The sequence below is a fragment of the Aotus nancymaae genome, unplaced genomic scaffold (genome assembly GCF_030222135.1).
Source record: "Aotus nancymaae isolate 86718 unplaced genomic scaffold, 86718_ANA_hifiasm-v0.15.2.pri h1tg000028l, whole genome shotgun sequence".
In the NCBI taxonomy this organism is placed as follows: Eukaryota; Metazoa; Chordata; class Mammalia; order Primates; family Aotidae; genus Aotus; species Aotus nancymaae.
In genome coordinates, this window is record NW_026988441.1 from 28895921 (window position 1) to 28916232 (window position 20312).

A 20312-nucleotide genomic window follows, 5' to 3' on the forward strand; every position below is an offset into this window, starting at 1 on the left:
ATGGTGGCGGCTGCGGTGGCGGGCCCCGGTGCGGGGGGCCCGGCTGCAGCGAGCAGCGGTGGCGGGGCGCGCGAGGGCGCGCGGGTGGCGGCGCTGTGCCTGCTGTGGTACGCGCTGAGCGCGGGCGGCAACGTGGTCAACAAGGTGATTCTGAGCGCCTTCCCGTTCCCGGTGACCGTGTCGCTGTGCCACATCCTGGCGCTGTGCGCGGGGCTCCCGCCGCTGCTGCGCGCCTGGCGCGTGCCCCCCGCGCCGCCCGTCTCAGGCTCCGGGCCCAGTCCGCATCCGTCTCCCGGCCCGCTCCTGCCGCCGCGCTTCTACCCGCGCTACGTGCTGCCGCTTGCCTTCGGCAAGTACTTCGCATCTGTATCAGCACACGTCAGCATCTGGAAGGTGCCCGTGTCCTATGCACACACCGGTAGGTTCCGCGCCCGGTGAGGGGCGGCGGCCGGGGCGTGCCGCTTGGGGTTTGGGCTCATGGACAGGAGTGCTCCGGTCCGGGGGCGTCCTGCCGGACTGAGTAATGAGCACAGGGGCTGCCAAGGCTTTTGCTAGGGGAGGGACACGCACAGGGTTCTCAGGGAGAAAAGGGGCTGAGAAGAGAGCTTTCTCTACCTATCGAAAGATAAGGGGTGAAGAGTCAGGGGCTGCCAAGCCCTCCCATCCCGCCGTGGAGGTGGAACAGGTTGGGCCCTAGAACTCAGGCAGCCCCCTGAGTGCCCTTCCCTTTCTTTGCAGTCAAGGCCACTATGCCCATCTGGGTGGTCCTCCTGTCCCGGATCATTATGAAGGAGAAGCAGAGCACCAAGGTAACCCCGGGCAGGGACTATGGACAGATGGGAGCTCCAGGGGGTTCCTCCCTGTTGCCAGCTGGTGACGTGGTCAGGATCCTGGTCTGCAGGCTGCCTGGCTTCCTGTCAAATAGGGAAGTGTAGAGGCCTCCAGTGGCCTTTTACTACTAATGTTCTACAATCACCCTGTGGGCAATGGTGTGTGGAGTATGTGTCCCTCTGTGATCTCTGCTCTGTGCTTTTAGGAACTGTTGTCCCTTTCGGATCCAATTTTCCTCCCCGTTTTGATTCCCTACCTGGGTTTGCTGGTAGGTAACGGCTTGGTCACATCTTGGCCAGACACCCCATGTGTGGCCTTTCCATTGGGACTAGGGGCAGATTGGAACGCTATCTGATATGTTTTCACTTCCTTTTCTTTTGAGATGGAGTCTCGCTGTATCACCCAGGTTGGAGTGCAATGGCACGATCTCGGCTCACTGCAACCTCCGCCTCCTGGGTTCAAGCGATTCTCCCACCTCAGCCTCCCAAGTAGCTGGGACTACAGGTGTGCACCACCACGCCTGGCTAATTTTTTTGTATTTTTAGTAGAGACAGAGTTTCACCATGTTGCCAGACTGGTCTTGAACTCCTCTGACCTCAAGTAATCCACCCGCCTCAGCCTCAATTACAGGTGTGAGCCACTGCGCTTGGCTAGGTTTTCAGCTCTTTACAAGAGAGAGCTGTCAGGGGACCACTGGGATCAGAAGCCAGACATGATCAAAGGAGTTCGATCTTGGCAAAATCCAGCAAAGTCTTAGAAATTAAAACAGCTAGAAGTTGTGATAGTCTGGGAACAGAAGTGAAAGCGCACACAGGACTCAGGGCTGCATAAGGAGGATGCTTTTGGCACAGTCCAAGTTATGTTCAAGATGCCAAGCCAGGGTATTTCCTGGCTTGGGGCAAGAATAGCCATGGCTGTAGCCGGAGGCAGCTTTGCCCCGTATCCTTAAGTGGAAGTTGGGCGCCTGTTGTCCCAGCTGGAATCCATTTCATGCTGGACACCATGCCTCTTTTCCAAATGGTTGGTTTCTGGCATCTTATGTTTTATGTAACTCAGAGAGAGAGGCAGTGCCCTGAATCAGCTTATAGAAATTGGGCCACCTATGGCTGATTTTTTTTTTTCATTCCAGCCTGTCTTTGTCCTAGCAAGACCTGTGTGCACTCTGCAGTCCCACTCCCCCCGGGCGATGTCAGGCTGGGACTTGGCTGCTGCAAAGTCAGAGTTGTCCTGGAGGTGTGTAGCTGCATCCCTGGATATCACATCGTGTTTATCAGGCTTCCCCGTTGTACGGGACATTGTACCAGCTTGGGCAAGGAGCCAGAAACTTTACATAGTGAGGAGACTCGGAATTGGCTGGGTTAGGCAGCCAGACTAATGATAATGACATCATAACTTCTAGGAAGCCGCCCTGCAAGGCAGATAAGGCAGGTAGTCATCGTTCCTGATCTCAGGTTTTCCTGAGATGGACTGAGAGGGGAGAGTCACATGCCTGAGGACCACAGCCGGATAGTGGGGAAGCTGGAATTCAGGTCCATAGCCTTTGCTCTGCCCTCCCTGTGGCGTGATCACTCCCTCCTAAAATCTCCACCTCTCCTACCTCTTCTTAAGAGTGTTCTGTTGTTTTTGTTTTTTCTTTTTCTGAAACACAGTCTCACTCTGTTGCCCAGGCTGGAGTGCAGTGGTGCGATCTTAGCTCAGTGCAGCCCCTGCCTCCTGGGTTTAAGCGACTGTTGCCTCAGCCTCCCGAGTAGCTGGGATTACAGGTGCATACCATCACACCCAGCTAATTTTGTCTTTTCTTTTTCTTTTCTTTTTTTTTTTTTGAGTGGCTGAAACAATAAATATTTATTTCTCACAGTTCTGGAGGCTGGAAAGTCCAAGATAAAAAGTAAAGGCCAATTTAGTTCCCTGGGATAGGCCCTCTTTCTGGTTCCAAATGGCTGTCTTCTCATTGTAACCTCACATGGTGGAGAGCAGAGAGAGAGCTAGTTCTCTGGCCACCTCTTATAGGAGCACTAATCCTATCTATAGGGGCTCAATCTCACGACCTAATTATCTCCCAAAGGCTCCACCTTCAAATACTATCACACTGGAGATAAGGCTTTAATGTGTACATTTGGCGGACAGGGGCACAAACATTCAGTCCATAGCATAACCTGAAACTTGACTGAGTCCTTTTAATCGTTTCAGTAGTGATTAAGAGTCTTTAAGATCATCACTATAGAAAATGGTATCATCAGCAAATAAAGATAGTTTTACATTTTCCTTTTTTTTTTTTTTTTGAGATAGAGTCTCGCTCAGTCACCAGGTGCCAGGCTGGAGTGCAGTGGCACCATCTCGGCTCACTGCAACCTCTGCCTCCCGGATTCAAGCAATTCTCCTGCCTCAGCCTCCCGAGTAGCTGGGATTACAGGCGTGTGCCACCACGCCCGGCTAATTTTTGTATTTTTAGTAGAGACGGGGTTTCACCATGTTGGCCAGGATGATCTCGATCTCTTGACCTCATGATCCGCCCGCCTTGGCCTCCCAAAGTGCTGGGATTACAGGCGTGAGCCACCACGCCCGGCCCTACATTTTCCTTTCTAATATAGATAACTTTTATTTATTTATTTTCTTGCTCAATTGCCCTGTCTAGAACCTACTGCAGTACAATATTGAATGGAAATAGTGAGGGGGCATTCTTGTCCTCTTCTTATACTTAGGGGGAAAGATTTCAGTCCTTCACTGTTGAATGTGAATTTAGCTCTGTTTTTTTATTCTTATATGTCTCTTATCTTGAAGAAGTTCTCTTCTATTCCTAGTTTGTTGATAGGCTTATTGTTATTATTATTTTAATTTTTGTATTTTCAATAGACACACAGTTTCACCATGTTGGTCAGGCTGGTCTCGAACTCCTGACCTCAAGTGATCTCCCCTCCTTGGCCTCCCAAAGTGAAGAGTGTTCTTTGTAGGACATGGTTGAGCCGAGAATCAGAAAAGCTGGACATGGGGGAATGGATCCCAGTAGATTCTAGAAGTTGGGAGTTGTTTAACCTCACATGTCAGACCTTCAGGAAGGCTTCCTGTCACTATGTTTGCTCCTCATTCATTCAGCTAGCAGCCATTGAGTGCCTGCTGTGTGCCAAGTACCAGGATAAAGCAGCAAACAAGGATCTGCCCTAAGATTGTACACTGTTTACCGGGACTGGGCGATATAACAGGCAGTTAGAGTGGGTGGAGAGTTCTCCGCTGGGGAAGCCCAGGCAGTGGCCCTGGGAACGCAGCACAGGAGCCTCCCAAGGTGGAGGTGGGTTGGAGAAAGCTCTCTTTGTGGAGGCAGGAGGTCTAAGGACAAAGGAGGTCACCGGGAGAAGAAGGCATCAGTGTCCCAGCCAGGAGTAACCGTGCTAGAAGAGCCTGAAGTAAGAGGAAACGGGGGGCCACGCGTGGTGGCTCATGCCTGTAATCCCAACAATTTGGGAGGCCAAGGTGGATGGATCACCTGAGGTCAAGAGTTCGAGACCAGCCTGGCCAACATGGCAAAACCCCGTCTCTACTAAAAATATAAAAATTAGCCAGGCGTGGTAGCACATGCTTGTAATCCCAGCTCCTGGGGAGGCTGAGGCAGGAGAATTGCTTGAACCCGGGAGGTAGAGGTTGCAGTGAGCCGAAATCGAGCCACTGCCCTCCACTGGGCGACAGAGCAAGAATCCATCTCAAACAACTTAAAAAAAAAGAAGGGGCTAACACCCTTTTCGACCTTAGCCCACCTGCACCCAGGTGAATTTTAAAAATAATTAATTTTTAAAAAATGGATGGAACAGGGAGCCTTGTAGAGGATCATCAGGGCTTCAAACCCTGGTGTGACCACGGCAGCTGGATAGATCTGTGGAATTAGGAACAGCCCTGAACTGTGGCCCTGAGCAGAGGCTCTCAATAGGGGTGACGGTATGGGGATGGGACCACCCACAGAGAAGCCCTGCCCCTGGCGCTCTAATAACCACCTCCCCCCAGCCACCCCCTGGAGCATCACTGGCACAGCAAATACCATTTGCAAAGGGTCACGTGGTCTCCCTTCACTGAGGGAGGAGAGAGGCCTTTCCTTGGGCATCTATGGCAGGCGGCCTAGCTCTGGTCTGGCCTGTGGGCCCCTCCTGATGACCTCTTCCTGCAGGTGTACCTGTCACTCATCCCCATCATCAGCGGCGTCCTGCTGGCCACCGTCACTGAGTTGTCTTTCGACATGTGGGGGCTCGTCAGCGCCCTCGCCGCCACGCTGTGCTTCTCGCTTCAGAACATTTTCTCCAAAAAGGTATTTGGGCACCATCAGTGGACATGTATGGGGTGTCGGGGGTGTGCAGGGCGGCAAGCTGGTGGCATTGGGAAAACAGGCTGAGTAGAGATTTCTTTGGCATTGGAGCAGAAAAACCTTCATTGCCATTCTGCTGATATTCTTTCGGTCATTTTGCTTTTTAAATAGTTTATATTTTTTGGCCAGGTGCAGTGGCTCACATGCGTATAATCCCAGCACTTTGGGAGGCCAGGGCAGGCAGTTCACTTGAGGTCAGGAGTTCAACACCAGCCTGGCCAACATAGCAAAACCCCATCTCTACTAAAAATACAAAAATTAGCCGGGCATTATGGCATACATCTGTAATCCCAGCTACTCCAGATACTGAGGCACAAGAATTGCCTGAACCCAGGAAGCAGAGGTTGCAGTGAGCTGCGATCACACCACTGCACTCCAACCTGGGCAACAGAGTGAGACTCTGTCTCAAAAAGTTAATGTGCTCAATGTGAAAAAAATGGAGAAAGGCTTTTTTTTTTTTTTTTTCTCTCTGAGACCGGGACTCACTGTTGCCTAGGCTGGTGTGCTATGGCATGATCATAGCTCACTGCAGCCCCAGTCTCCGGGGCTCAAATGATCCTCACACCTCAGCCTCCCAAAGCACTGGGATTACAGGCGTTAGCCACCATGCCTAGCTAAAAAGTTCAGTTGAAAACAAAATTCTAAAACTTGTTGAAGCCAGGTGCAGTGGCTCACATCTGTAATCCCAGCACTTTGGGAGACCAAGCAAGGAGGATCCATTGAGTCCAGGAGTCTGAGACCAGCCTGGGCAACAGAGTGAGATCCCGTCTCAAAACAATGACTGCTCTCCACTCCTGTGATAATCACACACTTTTCAGGCACCACGGTCAATGCAGTTTCCCTACTGGAAATACCAGTTATTTCAACTTTTCATTATAAGGTAGAAACAGGCACTGTGTGTGATGTTTTCCTGTCCCAGTTATTTCATGATGATAGGCTTAGTTCTCAGGTTCCAGGATATGAAACGCTTACGACTCTTAATATAGTTGGTCTGGTCGTAGTCTAAAAAGGCTATACCAATTTAGCCTCAAACCAGTGGAATTTCAGAGTGCCTACTTCACCATCACCACCACTCAGTGTTACTGTTTTATTTGTGGGTTTTTTTTTTCTCAGTCCTTTATGCATAGAACATGGTGCTGGTCTCAGATGTGGGCTGTGTATGTTCTCATAGAGGCACGTGCAGGTTTGGTGTTCAAGCTCAGATGTCGGGGTTAGTGTCCAGTCACTGTGTTTGGGGCCTGAGTAACTGGAGCACTTTTTGCCACATATCATTTTAATCACCCTCTAAAGAGGCTTTCCCTTTCCAGGTCTTGAGAGATTCCCGGATCCACCATCTCCGGCTCCTCAACATCCTGGGCTGCCACGCCGTCTTCTTTATGATCCCCACCTGGGTTCTGGTGGACCTCTCAGCTTTCCTGGTCAGCAGCGACTTGGTGAGTTGGACAGCACCAAGAACACGCCGTTTCCTTGGCTAGCTCCAGAATAGATGCTTTTTTGAGGAGCTGCAGCTGTGTGTTGACACGGGTGTTTTTCGGGCTCCTGGCAGCCAGCCCTTTCAGCAGTCGGCCCTCTGTGATGACTCAGTGCACCCCGTCGAGGAAGTGGGTTTCCTCTGTGTTTCCTTCTCCGCTGTGCTTGATCCCAGGTGCTGATAGCTCCTGTGTGTGCACCAGTAGCGTCGAGGAAGGGAAGGTGACTCGTTCACGTCTTGGCAATATGGTCCACATAGCACTTTGACTTTTTATTTTTACTCATTTTTTAATTTAAATGTTTAGTTTTTTTAGACCTCGCTCTGTTGCCGGGGATGGAGTGCAGTAGCATAATCATGGCTCACTGCAGCCTGGACCGCAATCCTGGGCTCAAGCAATCCTCTTGCCTCAGCCTCCTGAGTAACCGAGACTACAGGCGTGCACCACCACACCTAGCGAATTTGGTTTTTTTTTTTTTTTTTTTTTTTTTTTGAGACAGAGTTTCACTCTTGTTACCCAGGCTGGAGTGCAATGGCACTATCTCAGCTCACCGCAACCTCCACTTCCTGGGTTCAAGCAATTCTTCTGCCTCAGCCTCCCAAGTAACTGGGAATATAAGCTTGCACCACCATGCCCAACTAATTTTTGTATTTTTAGTAAAGATGGGGTTTCACCATGTTGACCAGGATGGTCTCGATCTCTTGACCTCATGATCCACCCGCCTCAGCCTCCCAAAGTGCTGGGATTATAGGCGTCAGCCACCGCGCTCGGCCTTTTTTTTTTTTTTTTTTTACTGTTTTCGGAGAGACAGAGTCTCACTGTGTTGCCCAGGCTGATTCTGAACTCCTGGCCTTAAAAGATCTGCTGTGGCCTCCCAAAGTACTGGGATTACAGATGTGAGCCACTGTGCCTGGCCAGCCCTGAAACTTGAAAACTGTGCTGGCTGGATGCAGTGGCTCAAGCCTATAATCCTAGCACTTTGGGAGGCCAAGGCATGTGGATCACCTCAGGTCAGGAGGTCAAGACCAGCTTGACCAATATGGTGAAACCCGTCTCTACTAAAAATACAAAATTAGCTAGTGTAGTGGTGCACGCCTGTAATCCCAGCTACTTGGGAGGCTGAGGTGGGAGAATGACTTGAACCAGGGACACAGAGGCTGCAGTGAGCTGAGATGGCGCCACTGCACTCCAGCCTGGGCAACAAGAGCAAAACTGTGTCTCACGAAAGAGAAAAGAAAACCGCACAGCTCAGTTTCCTCCCTGGTCTCTATTTCCATGTACTCCATGTCGAATCTTTCTGCACCTGCAGGGTCTGCCTTCAGAAAATGTGTTATAGACAAATGCAGGTGCCTGCGGTAAGGGAGAGGCCAGTGTGATTCTTCCAGACAGAAAGGAAGAGTAAATATTTATTGAAGTCTTAATGCGGTCTAGCTGGATTTGTGACATTTCTCATCTTTAATGTTTAGCTCTCCCTGTTGAAGTAGTGGATATTACCGCTATTTCCCTGATTAATAAACCTTTTGTAACTTTCCTTCCGCATTGATGAGTTGTAATTCCTCTATGAAGAACTTTCCATCTTCCAGGACTGGTTTGTTACCTTGAAGTATGGTACGAGAAAGCAGTTTAATGCTTAACTGTCCCTTTTAATGACTAATTTTCAGGAGACAGAGTTGGAGCTTACTCCAAATGTTGGCCATAGTTGAGGGTTTGTTTGGGGCTAGGGAAGGAGTTCTCTTTTTTTCTCCAGCATCATTGTGAACTTTATGTGTTTGTCAGTTGCATGAATTATTCTATTTCCTAGTCAAATTGTCCTGTCTCAGCCAGGCACCATGGCTCATGCCTGTAATCCCAGCACTTTGGGAAGTTGAGGTGTGCAGATCACTTGAGGTCAGGAGTTTGAGACCAGCCTGGTCAACATGGTGAAACCCCATCTCCACAGAAAATACAAAAATTAGCCTGGCGTGATGGCACATGTATAATCTCAGCTACTCAGGAGGCTAAGGCAGGAGAATCACTTGAACCTGAGAGGTGGAGGTTGTAGAGAGCCGTGAGCCAAGATCATACCACTGCACTCCAGCCTGGGCAACAGAGCAAGGCTCCATCTTTAAAAAAAAAAAAAAAAAAAATTGTCCTGTCTTAGCCATTGGAGCCCTTCTGATTGGCTTCCTGCCCTTATAGCACTGTGGGTCAGTGTTTCACCCAGCGGGATGCCCGCCCACGCCTGTGTACTTCCCATCCCAGAGCTGCAGTCAGCCCTTTCTTCAGGACTCCAGGCGCCGTCAGTGGGGAGCAGTGTTTAGAGACACGATCCAGGCGCCGTGGGTGTTTTTTGCTGCTGGGTTGTCATTGCTGTTAGGCCTCTGATATGAAAAATTAGGAAGTACATACTTGGTCCAGCAGCAAAAAGTTCCTAGCGATTCGTTTCACTTTGGATTGGACAGTCCAGATCTTTACTGCTTTGAATTTCGAATTTAGATCTCATTGCTGGTATGGTTGGTTCTTCTCCTCTTTTCCTAGTTGCTTATTATACCCCAGTTATTCACTGACGTTATTCTACTGTACACTTACTCATATGATCGCTTCAGAGTGAGCATCCCCACAGCACAACGGCAGCTAGAGTGCTGAGAGCAGGTTAGTGTATCTTTGCAGGCTGGGTGCGATGGCTCACACCTGGAATCCCAGCACTTTAGGAGACTGAGATAGGTAGATCACTTGAGGCCAGGAGTTCGAAACCAGCCTGGCCAACATGGGGAAGCCCCGTCTCTAGAAAAAATAAAAAATTAGCCGGGCATGGGGGCATACGCCTATAATCCTAGCTACTAGGGAGGTGGAGGTTGCAGTGAGCCGAGATCACAACACTGCACTCCAGCCTGGGTCACACAGCAAGACTATGTCTCATAAAAATAAAAAAAAGTGAAGAAGTCTGGCCATGATTCCTGTCACCTCCATTCTGTCCCCTCCCCGCCTATGAATAACATTTCTTATGCTAATTCACCTTTTCCTATTTTTGCAAATATAAACAAATTTGCATGTATAATCATACTCTGTCCTCCTTACACAGAAAGTAGCTTTTTATTTTATTTTATTCATTTATTTTGAGACAGAGTTTTGCTGTCTCCCAGGCTAGAGTGCAATGGTGCGATCTCGGCTCACTGCAACCTCCACCTCCCAGATTTAGGCAATTCTCCTGCCTCCGCCTCCCAAGTAGCTGAGATTACAGGCGCCCACTACCTCACCCAGCTAATTTTTTTTTTTTTTTTGTATTTTTAGTAGAGACAGGGTTTCACAATGTTGGCCAGGCTGGTCTCAAACTCCCAACCTTAGGTGATCCACCCACCTCAGCCTCCCAAAGTGCTGGGATTACAGGCATAAGCCACCGCGCCCAGCCCAAAAGGTAGCTTTTTAAATACACAGTTTGGTCATGCACAATGCCTCACACCTGTAATCCCAGTACTTTGAAAGGCAGAGGTAGGCAGGTCGCTTGAGCCTCAGGAGTTTGAGACCAGCCTGGGCAAATTGATGAAGCTATGTCTCTACATAAAACAAAACCAAAAATTAACCCGGCACGGTGCTACATGCCTGTAGACCCAGCTGCTTGGGAGCTTGAGGTGGGAAGATCACTTGAACCCAGGAAGGTCAAGGCTGCAGTGAGCCTTGATTGAGCCACTTCACTCCAGCCAGCATGACAGAGCAAGACACTGTCTCAAAAATAAATATATACTCATCCTTCCGTATACCTGGGTTCTATACTAGTGGATTCAACCAACTGCAAATTGAAAATACATGTGGAAAACAGTTAAGCGAAGTACAATAATAAAGAATAATCCATATTTTTAAACAATACAGTATAACAATTCTTTGTATAGCATTTACATTATAAGTAATCTAGTGATGATTTCAAGTATACAGGATGTGCATGGATTACATGCAAATACTATACCATTTTTTAAAAGAGACTTGAACATCTATAGAATTTGGGATCCACAAGGGTCCTTAGAACCAGTCTGCCATGGATACTGAAGGGGAGCTGAACTGTTGTGCACCCTGTTCATTTCCTCTAATCGTCCTGGCAAGCTCTTCATACCGACATAGGAGGCCTTTCTCATGTCTTTTAGGGCTGGGTAATGTTGTCGGTGGGTTTCCTGTCAGTTCCTCTGCTATTCTGTGTTACAGCTCATTAGGGTACGTATGTGTCCACACATGGACAGGAATATATAGGCTTTTGCTGTGGTCTTTTGTGTTTCCGTTTCTTGCATTTAGGACACTTTGTGTTGTTGCTGCTGTTCTAGCGGTTATCTTTTGTTATACCTTACGTAGGCTCCTTTTTTTTAGTTGAGGCTATGCATGTATGTTTCGTGGTGTTTTTGTTTTTGTTTCGTTTTCCATAGAGACATGGTCTCACATTGTTGCCTAGGTTGGTCTTGAACTCCTGGTCTCAAGCGATCCTCCTGCCTTGCCTTCCCAAAGTGCTGAGATTACAGCTGTGAGCCACCACATGTGGCCATGTGGTTTTTTGTTTGTTTCTTATTTGTTTTTTAGACTGAGTTTCGTTCTTCTTGCCCAAGCTGGCCTGCAGTGGCGCGATTTTGGCTCACTGCAATCTCCGCCTCCCAGGTTCAAGCGATTCTCCTGCCTCAGCCTCCCGAGTAGCTGGGTTTACAGGCATGTGCCACCCTGCCTGGCTAATACTGTATTTTTAGTAGAGACGGGGTTTCTCCATGTTGATCCTGAACTCCCGACCTCAGGTGATCTGCCTGCCTCGGCCTCCCAAAGTGCTGAGATTACAGGCATGAGTCACCGCATCCAGCCCATGCCTTTGTATATTTTAATAGCAGCCCTAGGCACACACCATATTGAATAATGTTGCAGTCTAAAGATGGGGTTCCCTCTCTTTGTCTTGTGTCTCCCTAGTAGACTAACCAGACGGCAGGTTAGCACAGTCCCAGGCTCCAGACCAGGACGGAGGAGGATGAGGTGGGAGAACATCAGCTGGTGTCTACCAAGATTCAAAGGCTGGAGTGGGCAGTTCCCAGAGCTGCCTGGCCCAGTTGCCAAATGGCTTGGCAAAAGACAGGCGGGGATTCCTAGACTCTGGAGCAGGTGACCTGGTTTCAGAACTTGGACAGAATGCACAAAAACAGCTACTGGAGAACCAAAAATTAACGTTAGCAGGCAGATGGCTGCGGGGAGAGGGCAGAATTCAGAGTGCCTTGGAGCCAACATGAGTTCGTCATTCTTCCTGTATCTTCAGCCTGGACATGAGGCAGCTCAGAAGGTAGACAAAGGCACTGAATGAGACACAGATGTTCTCTGCTTGGAGCTTGGAGTGGGAAAGGAGATTCCTAACCCTCAGGGAGAATGGAGGAAATCCCCTATTAGGCTTTTTCTTTTTCTTTCTTTTTGAGACAAGAGTCTTGAACTGTCGCCCAGGCTGGAGTGCAGTGGCGTGATCTTGGCTCACTGCAACCTCCGCTTCCAAGTTCAAGAGATTCTCCTGCCTCAGCCTCCCATGTAGCTGGGATTACAGGCACGTGCCACCACACCCAGCTAATTTCTGTATTTTTCTTTTTAGCAGAGACAGGGTTTCACCCTGTTGGCCAGACTGGTCTTGAACTCCCGACCTCAGGTGATCTGCCCACCTTGACCTCTCCAAGTGCTAGGATTACAGGTGTGAGCCACCACACCTGGATGCCTGTTAGACTTTTTCTTTTTTTTTATTGTTTTTATTTTGAGATGCAGTCTCGCTCTTGTCACCCAGACTGAAGTAGTAGCACTATCTCAGCTCACTGCAACCTCCACCTCCCAGGTTCAAGCGATTCTCCCACCTCAGCTTCCTGAGTGGCTGGAATTACAGGTGTGTGCCACCACTCCCAGCTAATTTTTGTATTTTTAGTACAGACGGGGTTTCACCATGTTAGTTGTGTATGGTGGTGCACACCTGTAGTCCCAGCTACTCAGGAGGCCGAGGTGGGAGAATCACTTGAGCCCAGTAGGCAGAGGTTGCAATGAGCTGAGATTGCACCACCACACTTCAGCCTGGTCAACAGAGCCAAGACCCCTTCTTGAAAAAAGCCAAAACGTATAATACCAAGTTCGTTGAGGATGGGGCACATCTGGAACTCTCATATTTTGTTGGTGCAAATACAAAATGATGCAGCCACTCTGGAAAGCACTGAGGAGGTTCTTATGAAGTTAAATACACACTAATGTAGCAACCCCACTCCTGGTTGTTTACAGAAATGAAACTGATGTTCATACAAAAGCCTTTTTATGTGAAATGTTTACAGCAACTGTATTCACAATCGCCAAAAACTAGAAACAGTCCAGATGTTCTTCAGCAGTTGAGTGGATAAAGAAACTTTAGGACTGGGCACAGTGGCTCACGCCTGGAATCCCAGCACTTTGGGATCATTTCAGGTCAGGAGTTCGAGACCAGCCTCACCAATATAGTGAAACTTCGTCTCACAAAAATTAGCCAGGCATGGTGGCGCACGTCTGTGGTCCCAGCTACTCGGGAGCCTGAGGCCAGAGAATCACTGGAACCCAAGAGGCGCAGGTCACACCACTGCACTCCAGCCTGGGTGACAGAGTGAGACTCCATCTCAAAAAAAAAAAAAAAAAGGCCGGGCGCGGTGGCTCAAGCCTGTAATCCCAGCACTTTGGGAGGCCGAGGCAGGTGGATCACAAGGTCAAGAGATCAAGACCATCCTGGTCAACATGGTGAAACCCTGTCTCTACTAATACAAAAAATTAGCTGGGCACGGTGGTGCGTGCCTGTAATCCCAGCTACTCAGGAGGCTGAGGCAGGAGAATTGCCTGAACCCAGGAGGCGGAGGTTGCGGTGAGCCGAGATCGCGCCATTGCACTCCAGCCTGGGTAACAAGAGCGAAACTTCGTCTCAAAAAAAAAAAAAAGGCCGGACACAGTGGCTCGCGCCTGTAATCCCAGCACTTTGGGAGGCCAAGGTGGGCAGATCACCTGAGGTCAGGAGTTCAAGACCAGCCTAGCCAACATGGTGAAACCCCGTTTCTACTAAAAATACAAAAATTAGCCAGGTGTGATGACGAGCACCTATAATCCCAGCTACTCGGGAGGCTGAGACAGGAGAATCGCTTGCACCCATAAGGCAGAGGTTGTAGTGAGCCAAGATTACGCCATTGCACTCCAGCCTGGATGACAAGAGCGAAACTCCATCTCAAAAAAAAAAAGAAACTTCAGTACACATACCGTGGAGCATTACTCAGCAATGAAAAGGTACCAGCTCTTGTCCCTCACAAACTAGATGAGTGGCAGAGGCACTACACTGAGTGAAAGCAGCCTGTCTCCGAAGGTTCCGAGCCAAGTGATTCCAGTCACATGTCAGTCTCCCAAGGACACATGGGTCATGACAGAAAACACTCATGGTTGCCAGGTGTAGGAGGAGGGGGTTAGGACAAAAGAGAAGCCCCCAGGAGTGTTCTGGACCCTGATGGTCGTGGTGGCTCCGTGAATTGATGTATTTGTTAAAATGCCTGGCGTTGTGTACCCTGTGGAAAAATCAGTCCATTTTATTATGTATCTTTTTGTCTTAAGCCAGATTGAATAGGTTCCTTTCCTGGAAGATAGATGTCTGTGCAAGCAGGAAGACAATAGCTTGGAAGTCCTAACCGATCACCTTAGGGAGGGACCCCTGGGAGAACAGGCTGGCCCAACATGAAGGCATCCTGGTGGGCTTGTGTATATTACAGGGGCTGTTCCTCCAATGAGGTTGCCTGCAGAAGCTGCAGGGTATGTGGCACAGGTAAATGGACTCGCATTTGGGAGTTTGAGTCTTGACTTGGTTGGCGTTGAGCTGGTCGCCTAAGCCTTTGAGAGGACCCTGTAATCCTTCTCTCTTGGAGTGCAGTGCAGATGGAGTCAGGCGGTCATCCTGCAGCTCTGGCAGAGCCGCCAATCACCGTCGCCCTGGGCGGAGCCAGCTCTGGCCTCCCAGGGCCAAGGTCAGCGCCCCTGGAAGTTGGCCTGCAGGGCTATACCTGGTTCTCACCTGTCTGCCTGTCCTTGGACCAGCCTAGGCTCTTTGAGGGTTCTGTGGTCCAGCTCTCTTGCTAGTTGCAACTTTTTGATTTTTGGACCCCTTAATCAGAATGGCCTCATTCTGGTCAGATGGTAACTAAAATTTTTGGGGGGTTTTTTGAGACGTCTTACTCTCGCCCAGGCTGGAGTCCTGTGGTGCCATCGTAACTCACTGGAGCCTTGAACACTAGGGCTCAAGCGATCCTCCCACCTCAGCCTCCCAGGTAGCTGGGACTACAGGTGTGCACCACCATGCCTGGCTAATGTTTTATTTTTTTTTTTGTAGAGAGGATCTCACTCTGTTGCCCAGGCTGGCCTTGAATGGTCTTTCCTCCTTAGCCTCCCAGAGTGTTGGGATTACAGGCATGAGCCAGCACATCCAGGCAAAACTTTTTTTGTTTATTTTTGAGATGGAGTTTCATTCTTGTTGCCCAAGCTGGAGTGCAATGGTGTGATCTTGGCTCACCGCAACCTCCACCTCCTGGATTCAAGCAATTCTCATCCCTCAGCCTCCCAAGTAGCTGGGATCATAGGCATGCACCACCACGCCCAACTAATTTTGTATTTTTAGTAGAGACGGGGTTTCACCATGTTGGTCAGATTGGTCTCGAACTCCTGATGACCTCAGGTGATCTACCCGCCTCAGCCTCCCAACGTGCTGGGATTGCAGACATGAGCCACTGTGCCCAGCCTAAACTGTTGATAACATCACCTCTTGTGTTTGTTTGGCTTGTGATTGTTGTAAAGTACTTCCAAAGCCATGATTCTGTTTCATCCTCACAGCAATAGGTGCAGACCTGTGGCTTTCATATTACCTGGTACTTCACAGGCTCAGGACCACCTTATCAGGACCTCCGATCTTACAGAATGCATTGTGTCCAACAAGCAGACCCTTGCTTTGCTAAACCCAGAGTTCCTGGCTGATCTCTGCCAGAGACAAGGGAAGGCTTTGGTTTATGTCTTCTTGGTACCTGGTGGGGACCTGGCTTCACCTCTCTTTCCTTGGCAGGAGATGGTGGGTGATTCCTGTGCCGTGTGTGGTGTCATGAGGTTCTGAGATCACGCACCTAGCACCCAGTGTCTCTTGGTGACACACCTGGGCTGGCTGCCAGTGGACCATGAGGCTCCAGACGAGCCTTCCACATCCCTTCCCTACCCCTGCCAGGTGGATAGAGGGAGGCCGGGTCACCGCCACGCACTGAAGTGCTGTCTTTGCCTCCCGGTCTCTGCAGACCTACGTCTCCCAGTGGCCCTGGACGCTCCTGCTCCTCGCTGTCAGTGGCTTCTGTAACTTTGCCCAGAACGTCATTGCCTTCAGCATCCTCAACCTCATCAGCCCCCTGAGCTACTCCGTCGCCAATGCCACGAAGAGAATCATGGTCATCACGGTGTCCCTGATCATGCTGCGCAACCCAGTCACCAGCACCAACGTCCTGGGCATGATGACTGCCATTCTGGGGGTCTTCCTCTACAACAAGGTGAGAGTTGGGGGAGGCTGGGTGGGGAACGAAGTCGGCCCTCAGCACCCAGCGAGTCAGGAAACGAAGAGCCTCCCCAGAGCTGGAGGCTGGGGCTGTAGGTTGACGCTTTCCACCAACTGGTTTATGATCTTGGCGCAGCCCCTTCCCACCCTGGCTTCCTTTTACCTGCGTCGACACCCTCAGGTCCTCATATCACTGCGGCTGTGTCTCAGCTGGGGATTCCCCTCCCTCCTCTCAAAGACTCTGTTTGGTTCAGGGTTAAGTACATGGGATGGCCCATAGGGAGGGCTTGCCTTCCTTTTCTTTTTCTTTTTTCTAGTTTTTTTTTTGAGATGGAGTCTCACTCTTGTCACCCAGGCTGGAGTGCAGTGGCTCTCCATCTCAGCTCAGTGCAACCTCCGCCTCCCGGGTTCAAGCGATTCTCCTGGCTCAGCCTCCCAAGTAGCTCGGATTACAGGTGCCTGCCACCACACCCCGCTAATTTTAGTATTTTTAGTAGAGACGGGGTTTCACCATGTCAGTCAGGCTGATCTTGAACTCCTGACCTCAGGTGATACGCCCGCCTCAGCCTCCCAAAGTACAGAGGCGTGAGCCATGACACCCAGCCTCTTTATTTGTTAACATGTGTAGAGATGGAGGTCTCTCTGTTTTTCCCAGTCTCATCTCAAACTCCTGGCCTCAAGTGATCCTCCCACCTGGGCCTCCCAAAGCACTGGGATTACAGGCATGAGCCACTGCATCCAGCCAAGGACTTGCCTTCTGCGTCTGTCCGTTTTCTGTGGTCTGATCCATTCATGTCTGCTTTCCTTGCTCAAGCTCTGTGACTTACGCCAGCCCCAAAGCTTAACTGACTTTTTCTTATTCTTTTTTTTTGAGAGACAGTGTCTTGCTCTGTCTCCCAGGCTGGAGTGCAGTGGCGTAATCCAAGCTCACTGCAACCTCCACCTCCTGGGTTCAAGCAATCCTCCTGCCTCAGCTTCCTGAGTAGCTGGGATTACAGGCACAAGCCACCACACCCAGTTAATTTTTTTGCATTTTTAGTACAGATGGGGTTTTGCCATGTTGCCCAGGCTGGTCTCAAACTCCTGAACTCAGGTGATCCTCCCGCCTCAGCCTCCCAAAGTGCTGGGATTACAGGTGTGAGCCACCGCAGCCACCGGTTGACTGACTTTGAATTATGAGCTCTTCCTTATGCCCCAGGCATGTCCTGTCTCATTTCTCTTTCTGGCACAGACCAAGTACGATGCCAACCAGCAAGCCAGGAAGCACCTCCTCCCCGTCACCACATCCGACCTGAGCAGCAAGGAGCGCCACCGGAGCCCAGTGGAGAAGCCTCACAACGGCCTCCTCTTCCCCCAGCACGGGGACTATCAGTACGGCCGCAGCAGCATCCTCACAGACCACTTCCAGTACAGCCGGCAGAGCTACCCAAACTCATACAGTTTGAACCGCTATGATGTGTAGAGTCCCGAGGGCAGGACCAGACTGTTCTGTGACTCCTTCCCCTGCCCCCACAGCAGTACCAGAAACTTCTGACAATCAGTGAATGTACAACCCAGCTGAGGGGACGGTGCATAACTCTGCATCAGAAGCTCTCAGGTTCCCGGCCCTGCCATGAGCCGCAGGAGGACGCGTTGCCGGCAGCACAGGCGGCCGTGGGTTCCGGGCAAACCTAAACAGAGACTGGTGTCTCGTGCTCTTTCTTCCTGGAGTCTGTCATCTGAGGGCCGTATCCCTGCGGAGATCTTGGCCACGTTGTACCTTTCCATGTGGAATTATTCCAGATAACACCCAGGACCCTGTCTGGAAAGCTAGGATAGCTGTGGCTGCAGACCATGAGCTGGCAGTGGGAGTATCCAGGACGGTGCTTGAGAACGTCAGACGGTCCACTTTAATTCCATGGCTCAGATATGCCCAGGACCAACAGGGTCACTGAGCAGACAAGGAGCCTGCGAGAGTCATTCAGAATATCCGCAGCCACAGAGATGGATCCGGTTTCCTGGTCATCCTCTTAATGGTTCGCAAGTTCCTGGCAATGTTCCAAAGCAAAAAGCGATTGCAATTAGCATCCAATTCCTGTAGCCTGGTGCTCTGCCCCGCACATGAGTTGGCGTCCACCCAGATCCAGAGGGAAAGGAAACCTCTCTCTGCCTCTTCCTCCCTCGCCAGAGCAGGGCACTTCTCTTAGGGTATCGAGAAGGATCTTGAGGAAATTATGTTGTGTTTCAAGCTCTGTTTCTGTGGCACTTGTCTTTTCAGAGGAGTCCTCACCTCTACTCTGATGACTTGGTAGGTTGCTTGGGAGGGAGATCTTGGTTTTCTGAGGATCTTGCATTTTTTTTAGGGAAGATTTTGTAGTTGTGTGTGTCTTTTTTTGCCTTGGTCCCCATTACGGGATGCATTAGGACTGGCTCATGGATTGAAAACCGTTTTGTTTCTAAAGGTTTCAAAACAAAGTTCCCACTGGTGATGCCTGGGCGACACATTTTGGTACTTAGTAGGAAATAATGAAGTGTCTAAAAGCTTCGAGAGAAGCTTCAAAATTGACACAATTGCTGAAAACAGAGTAAATCATGAATATTATCTCAGTATTTTGCATAATAGGCAAGACCACAGCGTTTTTGACCTGTTTTTGTGTTTATGTTAGGATCTGAATCATGTTCTGGGTAAGGGGAGAAGGAGCGAACACCACGCTAAGATTTGGTTTGCCAAATCAGATTCTTTGGTCGAGAGTCAGTCTGGGGGCCAGGTGCAGTTGTTCACGCCTATCATCTCAGCACTTTGGGAGGCTGAGACGGGCGGTCACTGGAGTTCGAGACCAACCTGGCCAACGTGGTGAAGTCCTATCTCTACTAAAAAGAAGATGCAAAAATAGCCAGGTGTGGTGGCGCACGCCTGTAATCCCACCTACTTGGGAGGCTGAGGCAGGAGAATCACTTGAGCCCAGGAGGTGGAGGTTTCAGTGAGCTGAGATCACAGCACTGCTCTCCAGCCTTGGCAATAGCCAAGCACCATCCCACCCAGCTAATTCTATCTCAAAAAAAAAAAAAAATCAGTTTGGGTTTTGGCAGAAATATTATAAGACCCCAGTAGGTAATCCTGAGTGGTCAGGTCCAAGCTGTGGTCTCAATCTTTTATGGCTTCATGAAAGGAATGTGCCCTCACGGAGGGGACCATGGCTTGGCTTATGGGGTCCTAGGTGATGGCTGCCTTTTTCCTTCATCACCACACCCAGCTTTTTGCTGGCACTTGCGGGGAGAGAGCAGCAAATGAGAGGTTCATTCACCCTTTATCTCCCCGTGAGCAAGCTATTTCCCCGTTCAAAGAGGAAGTAACATCGCTTATACATGACTCCCTTTTTTTGTTGTTGGTGGTTTTTCTTTCGATTGGAATTCTGTATTTAAGATGTTGTGTCAGCTGACACATGGGACACTCCTAGAGAGGTGACTGGTCCCCTGACCCTCCTGGGCGGTGGGTTTCCGCACCACTGGGCTCAGAAGTGTCCCTGTTCCTGCGTCTGTTGTTCGCTTGCTTTGTAAATACTTTGGTCCCAGGCTGAGACAGTTGCTGCATAAAACAGGAAGAGTCAGTCCTGAAGGGTGTTGTCAAAAGAACTTGTCGTGTGCCTCTACCGAAGGCAGACAAGTCTGCAGTTGGATTTTTCTCACTGGTGAATGACAAGAAACGGGGATGATTTTGCACTGCAGTGATATTACAGGAGTTGTCTATACGATCACAGCACCTGATTCTGTGAACGTATCATTGAACTCCAAATTAATTCGACCTCCATTCAGGCTTAATGAAATCTCTGATGTTGCTGAAATTTGTGTATTTTCCTTTTCCAATGCAAGACTTGCTGGTGAGAGGAAATGACTGTCTGGTTTTATTATGGTTTATAAATTAATAAATGGGCTATTTAATTCTGTATATACATTTACAGCAAGTACGTAGACTGGAATGAATGAGACAATCACATTACGCCAAATCAGCAGATCAAAAGACAAAGACCTATTTCTGAGATTTGACGGTCCACAGCTGGCATTGGCCTTTTTTTTTTTTCCTTTCCTCCCGCCCCTCCCCACCCCACCCCCCCCCACCCACTGCCCCCGATGGAGTGTTGCTTTCCTC

General features: G+C 49.7%; 1 protein-coding gene across 1 annotated transcript; it reads left to right on the top strand.

The window, feature by feature from the left end:
• On the top strand, nt 1-20115 carry SLC35E1 (solute carrier family 35 member E1). Its single transcript, XM_012469881.2, has 6 exons — nt 1-418; nt 739-809; nt 4985-5122; nt 6487-6612; nt 15936-16181; nt 17418-20115. Exons 1-6 carry the CDS (start codon nt 1-3, stop codon nt 17646-17648), a joined length of 1230 nt encoding a protein of 409 aa, XP_012325304.1. The 3' UTR covers nt 17649-20115.
• Nucleotides 20116-20312: the final 197 nt, after the last annotated feature.